Source organism: Microcaecilia unicolor, chromosome 10, assembly GCF_901765095.1.
Source record: "Microcaecilia unicolor chromosome 10, aMicUni1.1, whole genome shotgun sequence".
NCBI lineage: Eukaryota > Metazoa > Chordata > Amphibia > Gymnophiona > Siphonopidae > Microcaecilia > Microcaecilia unicolor.
The window spans coordinates 121,649,784-121,664,639 of NC_044040.1; the positions used below are offsets into that span (position 1 = coordinate 121,649,784).

Genomic DNA, 14,856 nt, shown 5'->3' on the forward strand with positions numbered 1-14,856 from the left:
AGATTTGGCAAATCTTTTGAGCTTTTGGGAGATGATATCCTCTGGTAATGTCTCGAAGTTGGTCCAGGTTCTGTCTGCTGGGTAAATGCCAGGGTCTGGGTCTAGACAGTCAAGGAGTTCAGCATAGTCGATGGTACTGGCAGGTATCTTAAGTCATAGTTGTACGATTTTCTCGTTGAAGTATCTCGCGAGATTGTCTGCTCCTGGTGCATCTTTACTGTTGGTTGTGATTGGTGTAATATCTAGTAGTTTATGTGTGTCCTTGAAGTTTGGTCCAATTATAGTTTTGTAATGTAATCTTTTTGTTTGTCTTATGGTATATTTGTATTTTGTTTGGAGTTGTTTCCAGGCGTTAAGTGTCCCGTCCCGGGTCCTTACCTGGGGGCCCCCAGCGGGGGGCGAGGACCGACGGAGGCCGCGGGATCCGGGGCGGCGAGGACAAGCCGCTGGCGCTGCCGCGGGCCGCTCCGAGGCCGGCGATCCGCTGGAGCGAGCGCCGGCCTCGGAGAAGGGGATACGCCGGCCAAGATGGCGCCGCCGGCGTAGTCGTCTCCCTCGCTGGAGCGGACCAGCGAGCCAGCCCCGCCTACTCGCGCCGGATTGGCGCATGGACCAGGAGACCCCGCCCGCCGGGCACGCTGGCCAATCCAGGCCTCCCTTGCCTGCCTAGGCTGGGGGGATTGGTTCCAGCTGCTTCAGGGGATGGACGGGCGGGGGATTTAAACCACGAAACGGAAGGAGACCAGTGCTTCCGTTTCGTTCGTCAGAAGCCCCCACAGTGGATCGGAAGGCTAGCCACCTTCAGAGACTGTGTCCTTCAGCTAGCCATCCTTGCTAGCCACCTTCAGAGACTGTGTCCTTCAGCTAGCCGTCCTTGCTAGCCACCTTCAGAGACTGTGTCCTCTTCAGCTAGCCGTCCTTGCTAGCCACCTTCAGAGACGGTGTCCTCTTCAGCTAGCCGTCCTTGCTAGCCACCTTCAGAGACGGTGTCCTCTTCAGCTAGCCGTCCTTGCTAGACACCTTCAGAGACGGTGTCCTCTTCAGCTAGCCGTCCTTGCTAGACACCTTCAGAGACGGTGTCCTCTTCAGCTAGCCGTCCTTGCTAGCCACCTTCAGAGACGGTGTCCTCTTCAGCTAGCCGTCCTTGCTAGCCACCTTCAGAGTGTGTCCTCTTCAGCTAGCCGTCCTTACTAGCCACCTTCAGAGACTGTGTCCTCTTCAGCTAGCCGTCCTTGCTAGCCACCTTCAGAGACGGTGTCCTCTTCAGCTAGCCGTCCTTGCTAGCCACCTTCAGAGACGGTGTTTTCTTCAGCTAGCCGTCCTTGCTAGCCACCTTCGGAGTCTGTGTCCTCTTCAAGCTAGTCGTCCTTGCTAGCCACCTCCAGGGACTGTGTTCCTCTTCCAGCTAGCCGTCCTTGCTAGCCCCCTTCAAAGACTGTGTTCCTTTTCTGCGCTAGCCGTCCTTGCTAGCTGCCCTTTAGAGACTGAGTTGCTGACTACCAGCCAAGCCGACCATCACCCCGCGGTTCCAGCAGTCCTGCTGGCCGCCTGCAGCTGGGGGCTCAACCCTTGGTGAACGGCGGTCGCCACGGGTGAAGATTCGGGGTGCGCGGCGGTCCTCGGAGGTCTTGCCAGGCCTCAGGGAACCTAAGGGCTCAGCAACCATCGGAACAGGACAGGAAACGGAAGCCATGAGCTCGCCTACGCAGCCCGATCTACGGGACCTGGCCAAGGTACTTCAGCAGGAGCAGCTGAACGCCCTGTCGGGGGCGCTCCAGAACGTATGCTCTCAACTTTCTAGGCTTCAGGTACAGAACCAGGCCGCTGCGGTCCAGGGGGCCGCAGCGGCTCCCCGTTCGGGAGGGTTCCGCACGGGACCTCGGTTCCCTGAGCCGGCACGGTATAATGGGGCCCCCGGAGGTTGCCGGGGGTTCCTCAATCAGTGCAACTTGGCTTTCCGGATGCAACCGGAGACATTTGCTTCGGACCAAAGTAAAGTGGGATATATCATGGGCTTATGTGAAGGGAAGGCCCTGGCCTGGGTGGCCCCACTTAACGAGCAACAGGACCCCATCTTGGATGACTATAGTGAATTTCAGCGCCGGTTCCGTATGGTGTTCGACCTTCCTGGGAGACCATCTTCCGTGGCATCGGAACTGCTGCGAATTCATCAGGGTGAGGGAACGGTGGCCGTTTATGCCATTCGTTTCCGGACTTTAGCCACGGAGCTCCGTTGGAACCCGGAGTCTTTAATGGCCATCTTTACGGAAGGGTTACAAGAACGAATCAAGGACGAATTGGCGGGGCGAGAGGTCCCAGGCCAACTGGACGCCCTGATTTCGCTCTGTATCCGCGTAGATACCCGGTTCCAGGAGCGAGCGAGAGCCCGGGCAGAACAGCAGAAGTGGGCACGGGGAACGTCCCGGACTACTAAGGGGCCGTCTCCTCGCCGTGGGAACCGGGACTCCAAGGAGAATGGGGAGGAGCCGATGGTGATGGGCCGTCAACGACTGGCCCCTTCCGACAGGAAAAAACGCTTGTGGGACGGACTGTGCCTCTATTGTGGTGAGGCCGGACATTTTATTCGAGCCTGTCCCGCCCGGGCGGGAAACGTCTCCCCCAAGGCACCTTGAGGGGAGGGGTCTTGGGGCATGCCGCTCCCCTACCGGATTCCTTGATCACACTGCCAGTAATTCTATGGTGGCACGAGACCGCTATCCAGACCCGGGCCCTTGTGGACTCTGGGTCGGGGGGCAACTTCATCGGGTACGAACTGCTACAACAGATGGGCTGGCCCACGCTCCCGCGGCGTCCGGCGCTGCAAATCACCTCCATCCAGGGAACTACATTACCACAGCCGGTCACGGAGATCACCTCCTTTTTGGAATTGCAGGTGGGGGAGGATCACCGGGAAGAAGTCCAATTCCTGGTACTATCCCGGACCATTCATCCAGTGGTTCTAGGATTGCCCTGGCTACGGAGTCATAGCCCTGTTATTGACTGGACCAAGGGAAGTATCCAAGCTTGGGGCAGTTCCTGTCGGGAGAACTGTTGTAAGGGCCGGACCGGCAGCTGCCCCGCATTTACTAGTACGCCCAGGGGGGCGCGGATAGAGCTGGGCTCCCTGCCCATGGACTATAGGGACTTTGCAGATGTGTTTTGTCCAGTGGAGGCGGAAGTTCTACCGCCTCATCGGTCGTTTGACTGTGCCATTAACTTGATGGCAGATACCATGCCACCGCGGGGCCGACTGTATACCCTGTCCCGAGGGGAGTCCAAGGCGATGCAGGAATACATCCGGGAGAATCTGCGAAGAGGTTTCATCCGGCCCTCTACGTCTCCGGCCGGGGCCGGATTCTTTTTTGTTACTAAGAAGGATGGCTCCTTGAGGCCCTGTATCGATTATCGGGGGTTAAATGCCATCACGGTAAAGGATCGCTTTCCTCTCCCGCTCATTCCCTAACTCTTTGACAGGCTGCAAGGAGCCCAGATGTGTTTACCAAGTTGGACTTACGGGGGGCCTACAACTTAGTGCGGATCCGGCGAGGGGACGAATGGAAGACGGCTTTTAACACCCACGAGGGACATTTCGAGTATCGGGTGATGCCATTTGACCTATGTAATGCCCCTGCGGTGTTTCAGCGACTTATTAACTTTGTGCTCGAGGATTTGCTGAACTCCACGGTAATTGTTTATCTGGACGACATCTTGGTGTTTTCCCAAAACCCCGCGGAACATGTGGGTCATGTTCGCGCAGTGCTGCAGCGGTTACGACAATACCGCCTGTTTGCTAAGCTCAGCAAGTGCGCTTTTCACCAGAGGTCGTTACCATTTTTGGGACACATTCTGTTACCCGGGGGGCTACAGATGGAACCGGACAAACTCCGGGCAATTCGAGAATGGCCACAACCGCTGGGATTGAAAGCACTGCAACGTTTTTTGAGATTCGCGAACTACTATCGCCAGTTTATTCCCCAGTATTCACAACTGACGGTGCCGTTGACAGCGCTCACTAGAAAAAACGCGAAGGTCCGGGACTGGCCGCCCGAGGCGCAGGTGGCTTTTCGCCAGGTAAAGGAGGCATTCAACTCAGCGTCCATTTTGTTAGCCCCGGATCCAGACAAGCCCTTTATTGTGGAAGTGGATGCGTCCGTGTTGGGAGCCGGGGCGGTCCTCTTGCAAGTGAATTCTAAGGGCCGGCGCCAGCCTTGCTCTTTCTTCTCTCGTAGATTCTCCCCGGCGGAATGTAATTATACAGTAGGGGACAGAGAGCTCCTAGCCTTGAAATTAGCCCTGCAGGAATGGAGACATCTGCTGGAGGGAGCGGAACATCGATTCACAGTGATCACTGACCACAAGAATCTACTGTATCTACAAGAGGCTCAACGGCTCAATCCCCGACAAGCCCGGTGGTCATTGTTTTTCGCCAGATTTCATTTTCAATTGGTTTTTCGGGCGACTGCTCAAAATACCCCTGCGGATTCCCTCTCCAGAGCATTTGAGATTCCAGAGGAGACTAAGGAGACCCATTCCATGTTGGATCCGGCATGCCTCAGCGCGGCCGTGGGGGAGGTGGCTCCTACGAGAGAACTAGTGCCGGCCGCTGAGCGAGCGAAGGTAATGCAATGGGGGCATTTGTCCAGATGGGCGGGACATTTTGGGTATCAAAAGACTCTGCGTCTCATTACCAGACAGTATCAATGGCCTCAGATGAGGCGGGACATTCTTCAATTTGTCACCACCTGTCCTGTGTGCACCCGGACCAAACCGGTGATCGGGACCCCCATGGGGGAGCTACAACCACTGTCCGTACCGACAGGGCCCTGGACGGAGCTTTCCATGGATTTTATCACCGACCTCCCCAGTTCCCGGGGACATACGGTGATTTGGGTGGTAATTGACCGTTTTTCCCGAATGGCCCATTTCGTTCCCTTGCCGGGACTTCCTTCGGCGGTCGCATTAGCTCAACTCTTCATTCAATACATTTTTCGACTTCATGGGCTGCCTCTTCGGATTATTAGTGACCGAGGCCCCCAATTCACCTCGCGTTTCTGGAGGGCCTTGTGTACTGCATTGGGGGTGAAAACCCATTTCTCATCCGCATACCATCCCCAAACCAATGGCATGGTCGAGAGGACGAACCAAACGTTAAAAGGGTTCCTACGAGCATTTGTCAACAAACGCCAAGATAACTGGGTCTCCCTACTCCCTTGGGCCGAGTTTGCATATAACCACAGTGTCCACTCGGCCTCGGGAGACTCTCCATTCTTCTTGGTGTATGGACGACATCCTCGACTTCCAGCACCGTTCCCGTCTGGATCTCCGACCCCCATGGTTAATGAAACTCTGGCAGATCTGCAAAGAGTCTGGGAAACGGCCCGAGAACAACTGCAGAAGGCAGCCACCAAATACAAGATCTTCGCAGATCGGCATCGGAAAACCGCTCCCGTCTTGTAACCAGGGCAGAAGGTGTGGTTAAGCACGAAATACCTCCGGCTTCGGGTGCCCTCCCGTAGGTTGGGACCTCGGTACATTGGACCCTTTGCAATCCAATCCCGACTTGGAGCTGTGACATATCGGTTGCGGCTACCTAGTACCCTGCGGGTGCATAACGCTTTCCATGTTTCCTTATTGAAGAGTTTCCGAGGGTCTCGATGGCATCCTCAACGGCAGGAAACCGAAAATCTAGAAGCAGATCCCAATCCAGAGTTTGAAGTGGACGAAGTCCTGGATGCAAAAAGACAGCGAGGAAAGCTATATTACTTATTGTCCTGGAAGAATTTTGGCCCCGAAGACAACTCCTGGGAGCCCGCTGCGAATGTACATGCTCCAAAATTGGTCAAAGCCTTCCACGCCCGGTATCCTTCCAAACCCGGGCCCAGGGAAAAGGGGGCATCCGGGGAGGATACTGTCCCGTCTCGGGCCCTTACCTGGGGGCCCCCAGCGGGGGGCGAGGACCGACGGAGGCCGCGGGATCCGGAGCAGCGAGGACGAGCCGCCGGCAGGGCCGGCGCTGCCGCGGGCCGCTCCGAGGCCGGCGATCCGCTGGAGCGAGTGCCGGCCTCGGAGAAGGGGATACGCCGGCCAAGATGGCGGCACCGGCGTCGTCGTCTCCCTCGTTGGAGCGGACCAGCGAGCCAGCCCCGCCTACTCACGCCGGATTGGCGCATGGACCAGGAGACCCCGCCCACCGGGCACGCTGGCCAATCCAGGCCTCCCTTGCCTGCCTAGGCCGGGGGGATTGGTTCCAGCTGCTTCAGGGGATGGACGGGCGGGGGATTTAAACCACGAAACGGAAGGAGACCAGTGCTTCCGTTTCGTTCGTCAGAAGCCCCCACAGTGGATCGGAAGGCTAGCCACCTTCAGAGACTGTGTCCTTCAGCTAGCCGTCCTTGCTAGCCACCTTCAGAGACTGTGTCCTTCAGCTAGCCGTCCTTGCTAGCCACCTTCAGAGACTGTGTCCTCTTCAGCTAGCCGTCCTTGCTAGCCACCTTCAGAGACGGTGTCCTCTTCAGCTAGCCGTCCTTGCTAGCTGCCCTTTAGAGACTGAGTTGCTGACTACCAGCCAAGCCGACTGTCACCCCGCGGTTCCAGCAGTCCTGCTGGCCGCCTGCAGCTGGGGGCTCAACCCTCGGTGAACGGCGGTTGCCGCGGGTGAAGATTCGGGGTGCGCGGCGGTCCTCGGAGGTCTTGCCAGGCCTCAGGGAACCTAAGGGCTCACCAACCATCGGAACAGGACATTAAGTGTGTGTTCGTCTTTCTTTTTATTCCATGCTCGTTCTAACCTTCTAACTTGTGTTTTAAGTTTTTTCAGTTCTTCATTGAACCATGGTATTGAATTCTTCCTATGTGAGGTTCTGGTTTGGATTGGAGCTATCTTGTCTAATATGGATCTGCATCTGTCGTCCCATTCTAGGAGGAATTGGATTGTATCTGTTTTTATTGTCCATTCGTTGTAGTAGATCTGTTGCCAGAATATTACTGGATCTATATTTCCTCTCGTGGTGTAGGTTTTCCGTTCTTGTAATATACTGGGAAGCACCACATCTTGTACTGGTGATGACATCATTGAACTGTCAGTGTTCTCTGCCTCCATCTGCTGGTCAGGGGACCTATCCCACTTATTTGGATTGATATAGCAGGACTCCAGGAAAAGAAATTAGCAGGTAAGAACAAATTTTCTATGTGTTCTTAATTGGTTTGTAATAGCAGCAGCATCTTCTTTCTTTTCTTTATTTCTGTGGCACGTCAGTAAAAGGTGCCATATAAATAATAATTTCTGGTTTTCTCATAGCTGATCCGACTGAAGCGAAGTTATGAGAAGCTGCAGAGGAAGCAGTTGAAGGAGGCTCGGGAAGAAGCCAAGAGCAAAAGGGAGGACCATACTGAGGTCAACAGACTGTCCAGAAAAACTGAGGTAATTCTTGTGCAATCTATGAGCAGCTGGAGGTTCTCTGCCTGGTCTTGATTAGAAAAAGAACAGGGTATGGCTATATCCAGGTCTCTCTGCCTGGTCTTGACTGAATGGGAACAAGCCCTGGTCCCCCAAGCTATTCTCCTTGATTCCAGCACTATATTTTGTAATTGCAGGATTTCTGTCAGAAATCTCTGGATTGGGAGAAGCAGCGAATCCTTTACCAGCAGCAGGTAGCATCTTTGGAGGCACAGAGAAAGACATTCACAGACCAGTCTGAACTCCATAAGGTAGCTTTTTTCATTTCAGAACCAAAAAGCAATGTTAGGACCTTCATGATATAAACTGGAAAACCTTGAAATGACATAGATCTGTCATTTTATTCCCACATTTTGATTTCAATTAAAGATCATTAAAAATTGTCATCCCCAGAATTTTCAGTTCTGCAGGTAAAACATTGATTTTTCCTTATTACTGTATTCTTGCCAGAATAGTACAGACAATTGGGCTATGTCTTTCTGCCAGAAGATGAAGACAGACAAAAAGCTCAGAGCTGATTTGGTGTTGCTTTTAGCTCCTCAGTATTTCTCTGTCTTCTCAAGGTGGTGCAGACATTTGACCTAGTGCAGCAGGAACCATTAGGCCATTTGCAGGAAGGCTAGAGATCCAAGTTCTCAGTGGTGTATAGATCATGTCTGGGGATTGCTCCAAGCAACAGTCTTTGGGTCTGATTTCCCTCCTCCCTTGGGAGTCAGCAGGGTCCATTACCAGGTGGTTCTCTGTGACTTTTCACCATTAATGGGTTCGACAAAGGAGCTGTTGACAGCACACTATCCCTCTATCCTTGGAGAACAACAGGGAGGCAGTAAAACAAACAATCAAAAACACTTTCAGCATAATCTTTTTTTCAAACTGCCTTCTGGTCTCCTTTGATGCTGTGTCAGATTTTGACTTTTTGATCAGGGAGTCTAAAGTGATCATGGTCCCCTTCTCCATATTTGCGTCCAGTATGACAGGGAAAGTAAAGTAAAGACCTCACTGCGGAAACCCAAGCCAAAGAATCGGCCTGCTTATCTGACATTGCTGCCTGGATGTCCAACCGCCACCTGAAACTGAACATGGCCAAGACCGAGCTTATCGTCTTTCCACCTAAACCCACTTCTCCTCTTCCCCCACTCTATCTCAGTCGATAACACCCTCATCGTCCCCGTCTCATCTGCCTGCAATCTCGGTGTCATCTTCGACTCCTCCCTCTCCTTCTCTGCGCATATCCAGCAGATAGCCAAGACCTGTCGCTTCTTTCTCTTTAACATCAGCAAAATTTGCCCTTTCCTTTCTGAGCACACTACCCGAACTCTCATCCACTCTCTCATTACCTCTCGCCTTGACTACTGCAACCTGCTCCTCACTGGCCTCCCACTTAACCATCTATCCCCCCTTCAATCCGTTCAGAACTTTGCTGCACGTCTTATATTCCGCCTAGACCGATATGCTCATATCACCCCTCTCCTCAAGTCACTTCACTGGCTTCCGATCAGATACCGCATACAGTTCAAGCTTCTCCTTCTTACCTACAAATGCACTCGTTCCTTGTCATCAAGCAGATGAAGCCATTACGTATGGGTTGTGTCCATCAACCAGCAGGGGGAGATAGAGAGCACTCAACTTTTCAAAGTGCCTCATGGCCAGCTGGCTCCACTGCCTCTTCAGTATTCTCTATCTCCCAAGCAGGGTGGCTGCAGCTTCTTCGAGCTCCGTCAAAAATCTGCCTGGGGGTGGCTCCTGGCTTGCCAGTTGTTAGCCGGGGTGTTAGAGGCTATAGCAGCTTCACTTTGAAGGCACATAGGTCAGCCCTTTCCCTGCCTTACCCATGCCCCCGTGGATGTGGACATATTAGCTTGCTTTTCCCCATAGGCGTAGTTTGACTGTTTCATTTGTGGGGGCAAAGAATGGGCGGAGCATATTAGCATATCATTTGCATATATAAATATGCAAATGAATATGCTAATATGGAGGAAGGAAATGAAATTTACAGGCAAAATATCACAGATGCACATTTCAAAAAGCTGACACATTTCAATTAATAAATTATGAATAAAATACTTTTATTTACCTTTGTTGTCTGATCATTTAGTTTTTCTATTCGCTTTGATCCCAGTGTCTTCTGTTTTATGCAGTGTCTTCTTTCCAGTAGGCTTCCCTCTGCTCCCCACCCTCCCAGTCCCATCCATCTCTTGCTCCTTCCCTCTGCTCCCCAACCCTCCCAGTTCCATCCATCTTCTGTTCCTTCCCTCTGCTCACCATCCCTCCGTCCCATCCATCTTCTGCTCCTTCCCTCTGCTGTGCCTGACCTCTCCCAATCCCATCCATCTCCTGGTCCATCCCTCTGCTCCCCACCCCTCGCAGTCCCATCCATCTCTTGCTCCTTCCCTCTGCTTCCCACCCCTCCCAGTCCCATTCATCTCCTGCTCCTTCCCTCTGCTTCCCACCCCACCCAGTCCCATCCATCTCCTGCTCCTTCCCTCTGCTTCCCACCCCACCCAGTCCCATCCATCTCCTGCTCCTTCCCTCTGCTTCCCACCCCTCCCAGTCCCATTCATCTCCTGCTCCTTCCCTCTGCTCCCCACCCCTCCCAGTCCCATTCATCTCCTGCTCCTTCCCACCCCTCCCAGTCCCATCCATCTCCTGCTCCTTCCCTCTGCTTCCCACCCCTCCCAGTCCCATCCATCTCTTGCTCCTTCCCTCTGCTTCCCACCCCTCCCAGTCCCATTCATCTCCTGCTCCTTCCCTCTGCTTCCCACCCCTCCCAGTCCCATCCATCTCTTGCTCCTACCCTCTGCTTCCCACCCCTCCCAGTCCCATTCATTTCCTGCTCCTTCCCTCTGCTTCCCACCCCTCCCAGTCCCATCCATCTTTTGCTCCTTCCCTCTGCTTCCCACCCCTCCCAGTCCCATTCATCTCCTGCTCCTTCCCTCTGCTTCCCACCCCTCCCAGTCCCATCCCTCCCAGTCCCATCCATCTCTTGCTCCTTCCCTCTGCTTCCCACCCCTCCCAGTCCCATTCATCTCCTGCTCCTTCCCTCTGCTTCCCACCCCTCCCAGTCCCATTCATTTCTTGCTCCTTCCCTCTGCTTCCCACCCCTCCCAGTCCCATCCATCTCTTGCTCCTTCCCTCTGCTTCCCACCCCTCCCAGTCCCATCCATCTTCCCTCTGCCCCCCCCCCCCCCCCCGAGGTCCAAGATGGTGACTCCGTTTACCCCCTCGCTTCCTCCCTCCCTCCCTCCGGTGCAGGCAACAGTCTTCAGCTTTTCCAGCGTTCATGGCAGCGGTAGCGATGTACACGCTGCCTTCGGTCTGCCCCGGAAGCCTTCTCTTCAAGTTCCTGTTCCCACCTATGCGGGAACAGGAACTTGAAGAGAAGGCTTCGGGGCAGAGCCAAAGGCAGCGTGTACAACGCTACCGCTGCCAGGAACGCTGGAAGACTGCTGCCTGCGCCGGAGGGAGGGAGGAAGAGAGAGGGGTAGACAGACACGCTCCTCTCCGTCCGCTTGGCTTCCCTGCCCTCTCTGTCTGCGTCCCGCCCGAAAGGAAATGACGTCAGAGGAAGGCGGGACGCAGATAGAGAGGGCAGGGAAGCCAAGCGGACCGAGAGGAGCGCGTGCCTGCATGTGTTTTTTTTTTTTTTTTAAACTAATGGCGCGGCGGCGCCTCGCGTCGTTTGGGGGGGCATTGCCCCCCCCTCGCCCCCCCCCTCGCCCCCCCCCCAGTCTACGCCTATGCTTTTCCCTGTCCTTTCCCACTCAGTGGATGCAGGCACATTGGTTCGCCTTTCCCTGCCTTTCCCACTTATCTGAGCCTCCGGAGTGTTTTTATTTACCTCTTTTGCTTCTGCTTTCCTCACAGCGTTAAAAATAAATAAATAAATAAATAAATAAATAATTAAAGTTGCGTCGCGCTTTAGCGCAGCGATCTTGGAAAAGAGGTTTTTTTTCTTGAGATTCTTCTGCAGGACCGGAGCTGTGATACTCAGTCCAGTGAGGTAGGAGTGTTTTCTGACTCCTCCGGGGTGGGCCCGCGATCGGGACGTTTTTGGCGCAAACCACCATTTTTGAATTTTACCGCCGTTTTCGGCGATGGCTGCGGATGCTGTAAAGCGCTGTTCTAAATGTGGCAAGCGCAAATCAGCAGTGGGGCTCTGTAATTCGTGCTGTACAGACGGTAGAGCTGGCCCGAGCATGGCAAGTGGCGATCTTTCGCGCTCTGAGCTGGCAGCGGACACCATTTTGGATTTTCCACATGCCGCGGCCTCCGTTGCGACGGAGAGCCCTGAATCCGGGGGGAGTCCTCTGAGTGAGGCTAATAATAGAGCTGATAGCCCTGGGCAGGATCCGGGCAGTCAGGGAGCGGTTTTCTCCCCTGATTTTGTTTTAATGCTGCATAGGGCATACATGCTTAAAAGAGCTCTTCCACAGGGATCTTCGGACCCTCTGCCTGCCCCCCCCCCCCCCCCGGTGGATCCTGGCCTTTTGGAGTTGGCTTTGCCTGTTTCTTTTCCTCCTGATAAATGCAGAAAGGCTAATTCCCCTTCTGAGTGTGGCACCCCCCCCCCCCCCCCCCCCCCCCCCGTGGTCGGGCTATGAGGATTCTGAGGGGTCTGGCAGAACTTCTTAGGAGCCAGAGTCGGGTGCAGAATTGCCACAGGAGCTTGATCCGTCTGCGGTGAGGATTTTCCACCGCGAGGAGCTGCCAGCGCTTATTTCAGATGCCTTACAAGCCCTCTCGATTGAAGATCCTGGGAGTGGCACAGCCTCCTCTGTTAATCCAAGGATGGCTAGTACCAGAAAGCCTGCTCGAGCCTTTCCTTTGCATGACTCCATCCAAGAGCTTATTTCGGCTCAATGGGCTGACCCCGAGGTACCTTTGAAGGTTGCCAGGGCTATGGGGCAATTATACCCTCTGAGTGAGGAACATTTGGCTCGCTTTGCAATGCCTAAAGTGGATGCCCTGGTCACGGCTGTGACAAAGAGAACTACCCTCCCTGTTGAAAGAGGTGTTGCCCTGAAGGATATTCAAGACCGCAGGCTTGATTCAGCTCTGAAGCGGTCCTTTGATTTGGCAGGTCTCACTGTTCGGGCGTCTGCATGCAGTTGTTATGCTGCTAGAGCCTGCCTGGCTTGGTTACAGCAGGCAGTGGAACAGCCCGGTGATGGAGCGGAGACCTTATCTGAAGTGGCTCCGCGGATGGAGTCGGCCTTGTCCTTTTTGGCTGAAGCCCTTTATGATATGGTCAGAGCTTCGGCTAAACAAATGGTTGTAGCAGTGGCGGCTCGCCGCACTCTTTGGCTACGACATTGGGCGGCGGACATGGCCTGTAAGCAAAGGTTGGTGAAGTTGCCCTTTCAAGGCCTTCTCCTGTTTGGTGAGGAGCTGGAAAACATTGTTAAAGGCCTGGGGGATTCCAAACCTCAGCGCTTGCCCGAAGATAGGCCGAAGCCTTCCTCTAAGGGTCAGGTGGTCCACTCCTCTTACAGACCTCGCTTCCGTTAAGCTAGAAGGTACCGCCCGGGGCGTGCTGCTGGGTTCACTTCGCGTGCCCGCTTTCAGCAGAGAAAGTCCTTTCGCTCAGACAAACGTTCCGCAGCTGCCGGTTCAAGGCCTGGAGTTCAGGGGCGACCCTCTCAATGATGGTGCGTCGGCCCCCTCCTCGTTTCCTGTCATCGGAGGAAGACATTCCCTCTTTTTCGAGGAGTGGGCCAAAATCTCCGCAGATCAGTGGGTCTTGGACCTGATCAGAGACGGATACCGAATAGAATTCGATGCCCCGGTGAGAGACGTGTTTGTGGCGTCCCGATGCGGTTCTGCCGCCAAACGGGCGGCGGTAGAGGAGACTTTGCACAGTCTGTGCCAGATAGGGGCTGTGACCCCGGTGCCTCTCGCCGAACAAGGTCTAGGCCGTTACTCCATTTACTTTGTGGTGCCACGAAAAGGCGGGTCTTTTCGCCCGATCCTGGACTTAAAAGAGCTAAACAAGTCCTTAAGAGTGCAGCATTTTCACATGGAAACCCTGCGCTTCGTCATTGCGGCGGTACAGCCAGGAGAGTTTCTCACGTCTCAGGACCTGAAAGAAGCTTACTTGCACATACCGATTTGGCCCCCGCACCAGAAGTTTCTGCGGTTTGCTGTGTTGGGAAAACATTTCCAGTTTCGGGCCTTGCCTTTTGGCCTCGCCACAGCTCCCCGAACTTTCTCCAAGATAATGGTGGTAGTAGCTGCCTTTCTCAGGCAAGAGGGTATCCGGGTTCACCCGTACCTAGACGACTGGCTCATCAGAGCAGACTCAGAAAAAGAGAGTCATCTAGCTACAGCCAGAGTGGTTTCAGTCCTTCAATCTCTGGGCTGGGTCGTCAATATGGCCAAAAGTTACCTGACCCCCTCGCAATCTCTAGAATATTTGGGGGCCAGGTTCGACACAGCCTCGGGCTATGTGTTTCTTCCCGAGCAAAGGCGGTGCAAGCTTCAGAATCAGATCCGTCTGCTCCTGAGGATGCCCCGCCTGCGAGCTTGGGACATTGTCCAGCTGTTGGGATCGATGACGGCCACCTTGGAAGTGGTGCCATGGGCGAGAGTGCACCTGAGACCTCTACTCTACTTCAACCATGGTCTCCAGTATCTCAGGATTATCAGTGCAGACTTTCTTGGCTCCCTGCGGCCCGCCTCAGTATGGAGTGGTGGCTCTCGGACAGCATGTTGCGGCGGGGAATGCTGCTGGCGCTCCCCGATTGGTGCCTAGTGGTGTCAGATGCCAGCCTAAAGGGCTGGGGCGCACATTGCCAGGGGAAGCATGCCCAGGGTCTGTGGACGCCCGACGAGTCGGAGTGATCTATCAACCGCCTGGAGTTGAAAGCGGTGTTTCTGGCTCTTCTGGCCTTTCAAGTGACCCTGGAAGGATTGGCTGTCCGAGTGATGTCGGACAACACGACAGCAGTGGCCTACATAAATCAACAAGGCGGCACTCAGTGCAGAGCTCTAGCCGCGCAGGCCGAACAAATTTGCCACTGGGCCAAGCTACATCTACAGTCTCTGTCAGCAGCTCACATTGAAGGTCAGAGCAACGTGCAAGCTGACTATCTAAGCAGGCATCAGATCGATCCAGCGGAGTGGGAACTAGCAGACGATGTATTCCTGCAGATATGTGCCAAATAGGGCAAGCCAGTGATGGATCTTATGGTGACCAGTTCCAATGCCAAAGTCCCGTGCTTCTTCAGCAGACGGAGGGATCCTCGCCCTGCCGGGTTGGATGCCTTAGCTCAACCCTGGCCCCTGGGCTTGCTGTATGTCTTCCCTCTGTGGCCCTTGATAGGGCGAGTGCTCCTGCGGATTCGGCTGCATCCAGGAGAAGTGGTGCTCATCGCCCCGGATTGGCCCAGGAGGCCTTGGTATGC

At 54.5% G+C, this 14,856-nt stretch overlaps 1 protein-coding gene across 6 annotated transcripts in view; it reads left to right on the forward strand.

The window, feature by feature from the left end:
- The window catches only part of CEP63 (centrosomal protein 63), an 802,181-nt gene that overhangs the window by 327,549 nt on the left and 459,776 nt on the right, over positions 1–14,856 (forward strand). For all 6 annotated transcript variants that reach the window (XM_030217144.1, XM_030217149.1, XM_030217147.1 and 3 more), the window contains 2 exons: positions 7,295–7,417; positions 7,591–7,704. In XM_030217144.1, coding sequence (XP_030073004.1) covers positions 7,295–7,417; positions 7,591–7,704 — 237 coding nt within the window. The remainder of the gene's footprint in view (positions 1–7,294; positions 7,418–7,590; positions 7,705–14,856) is intronic.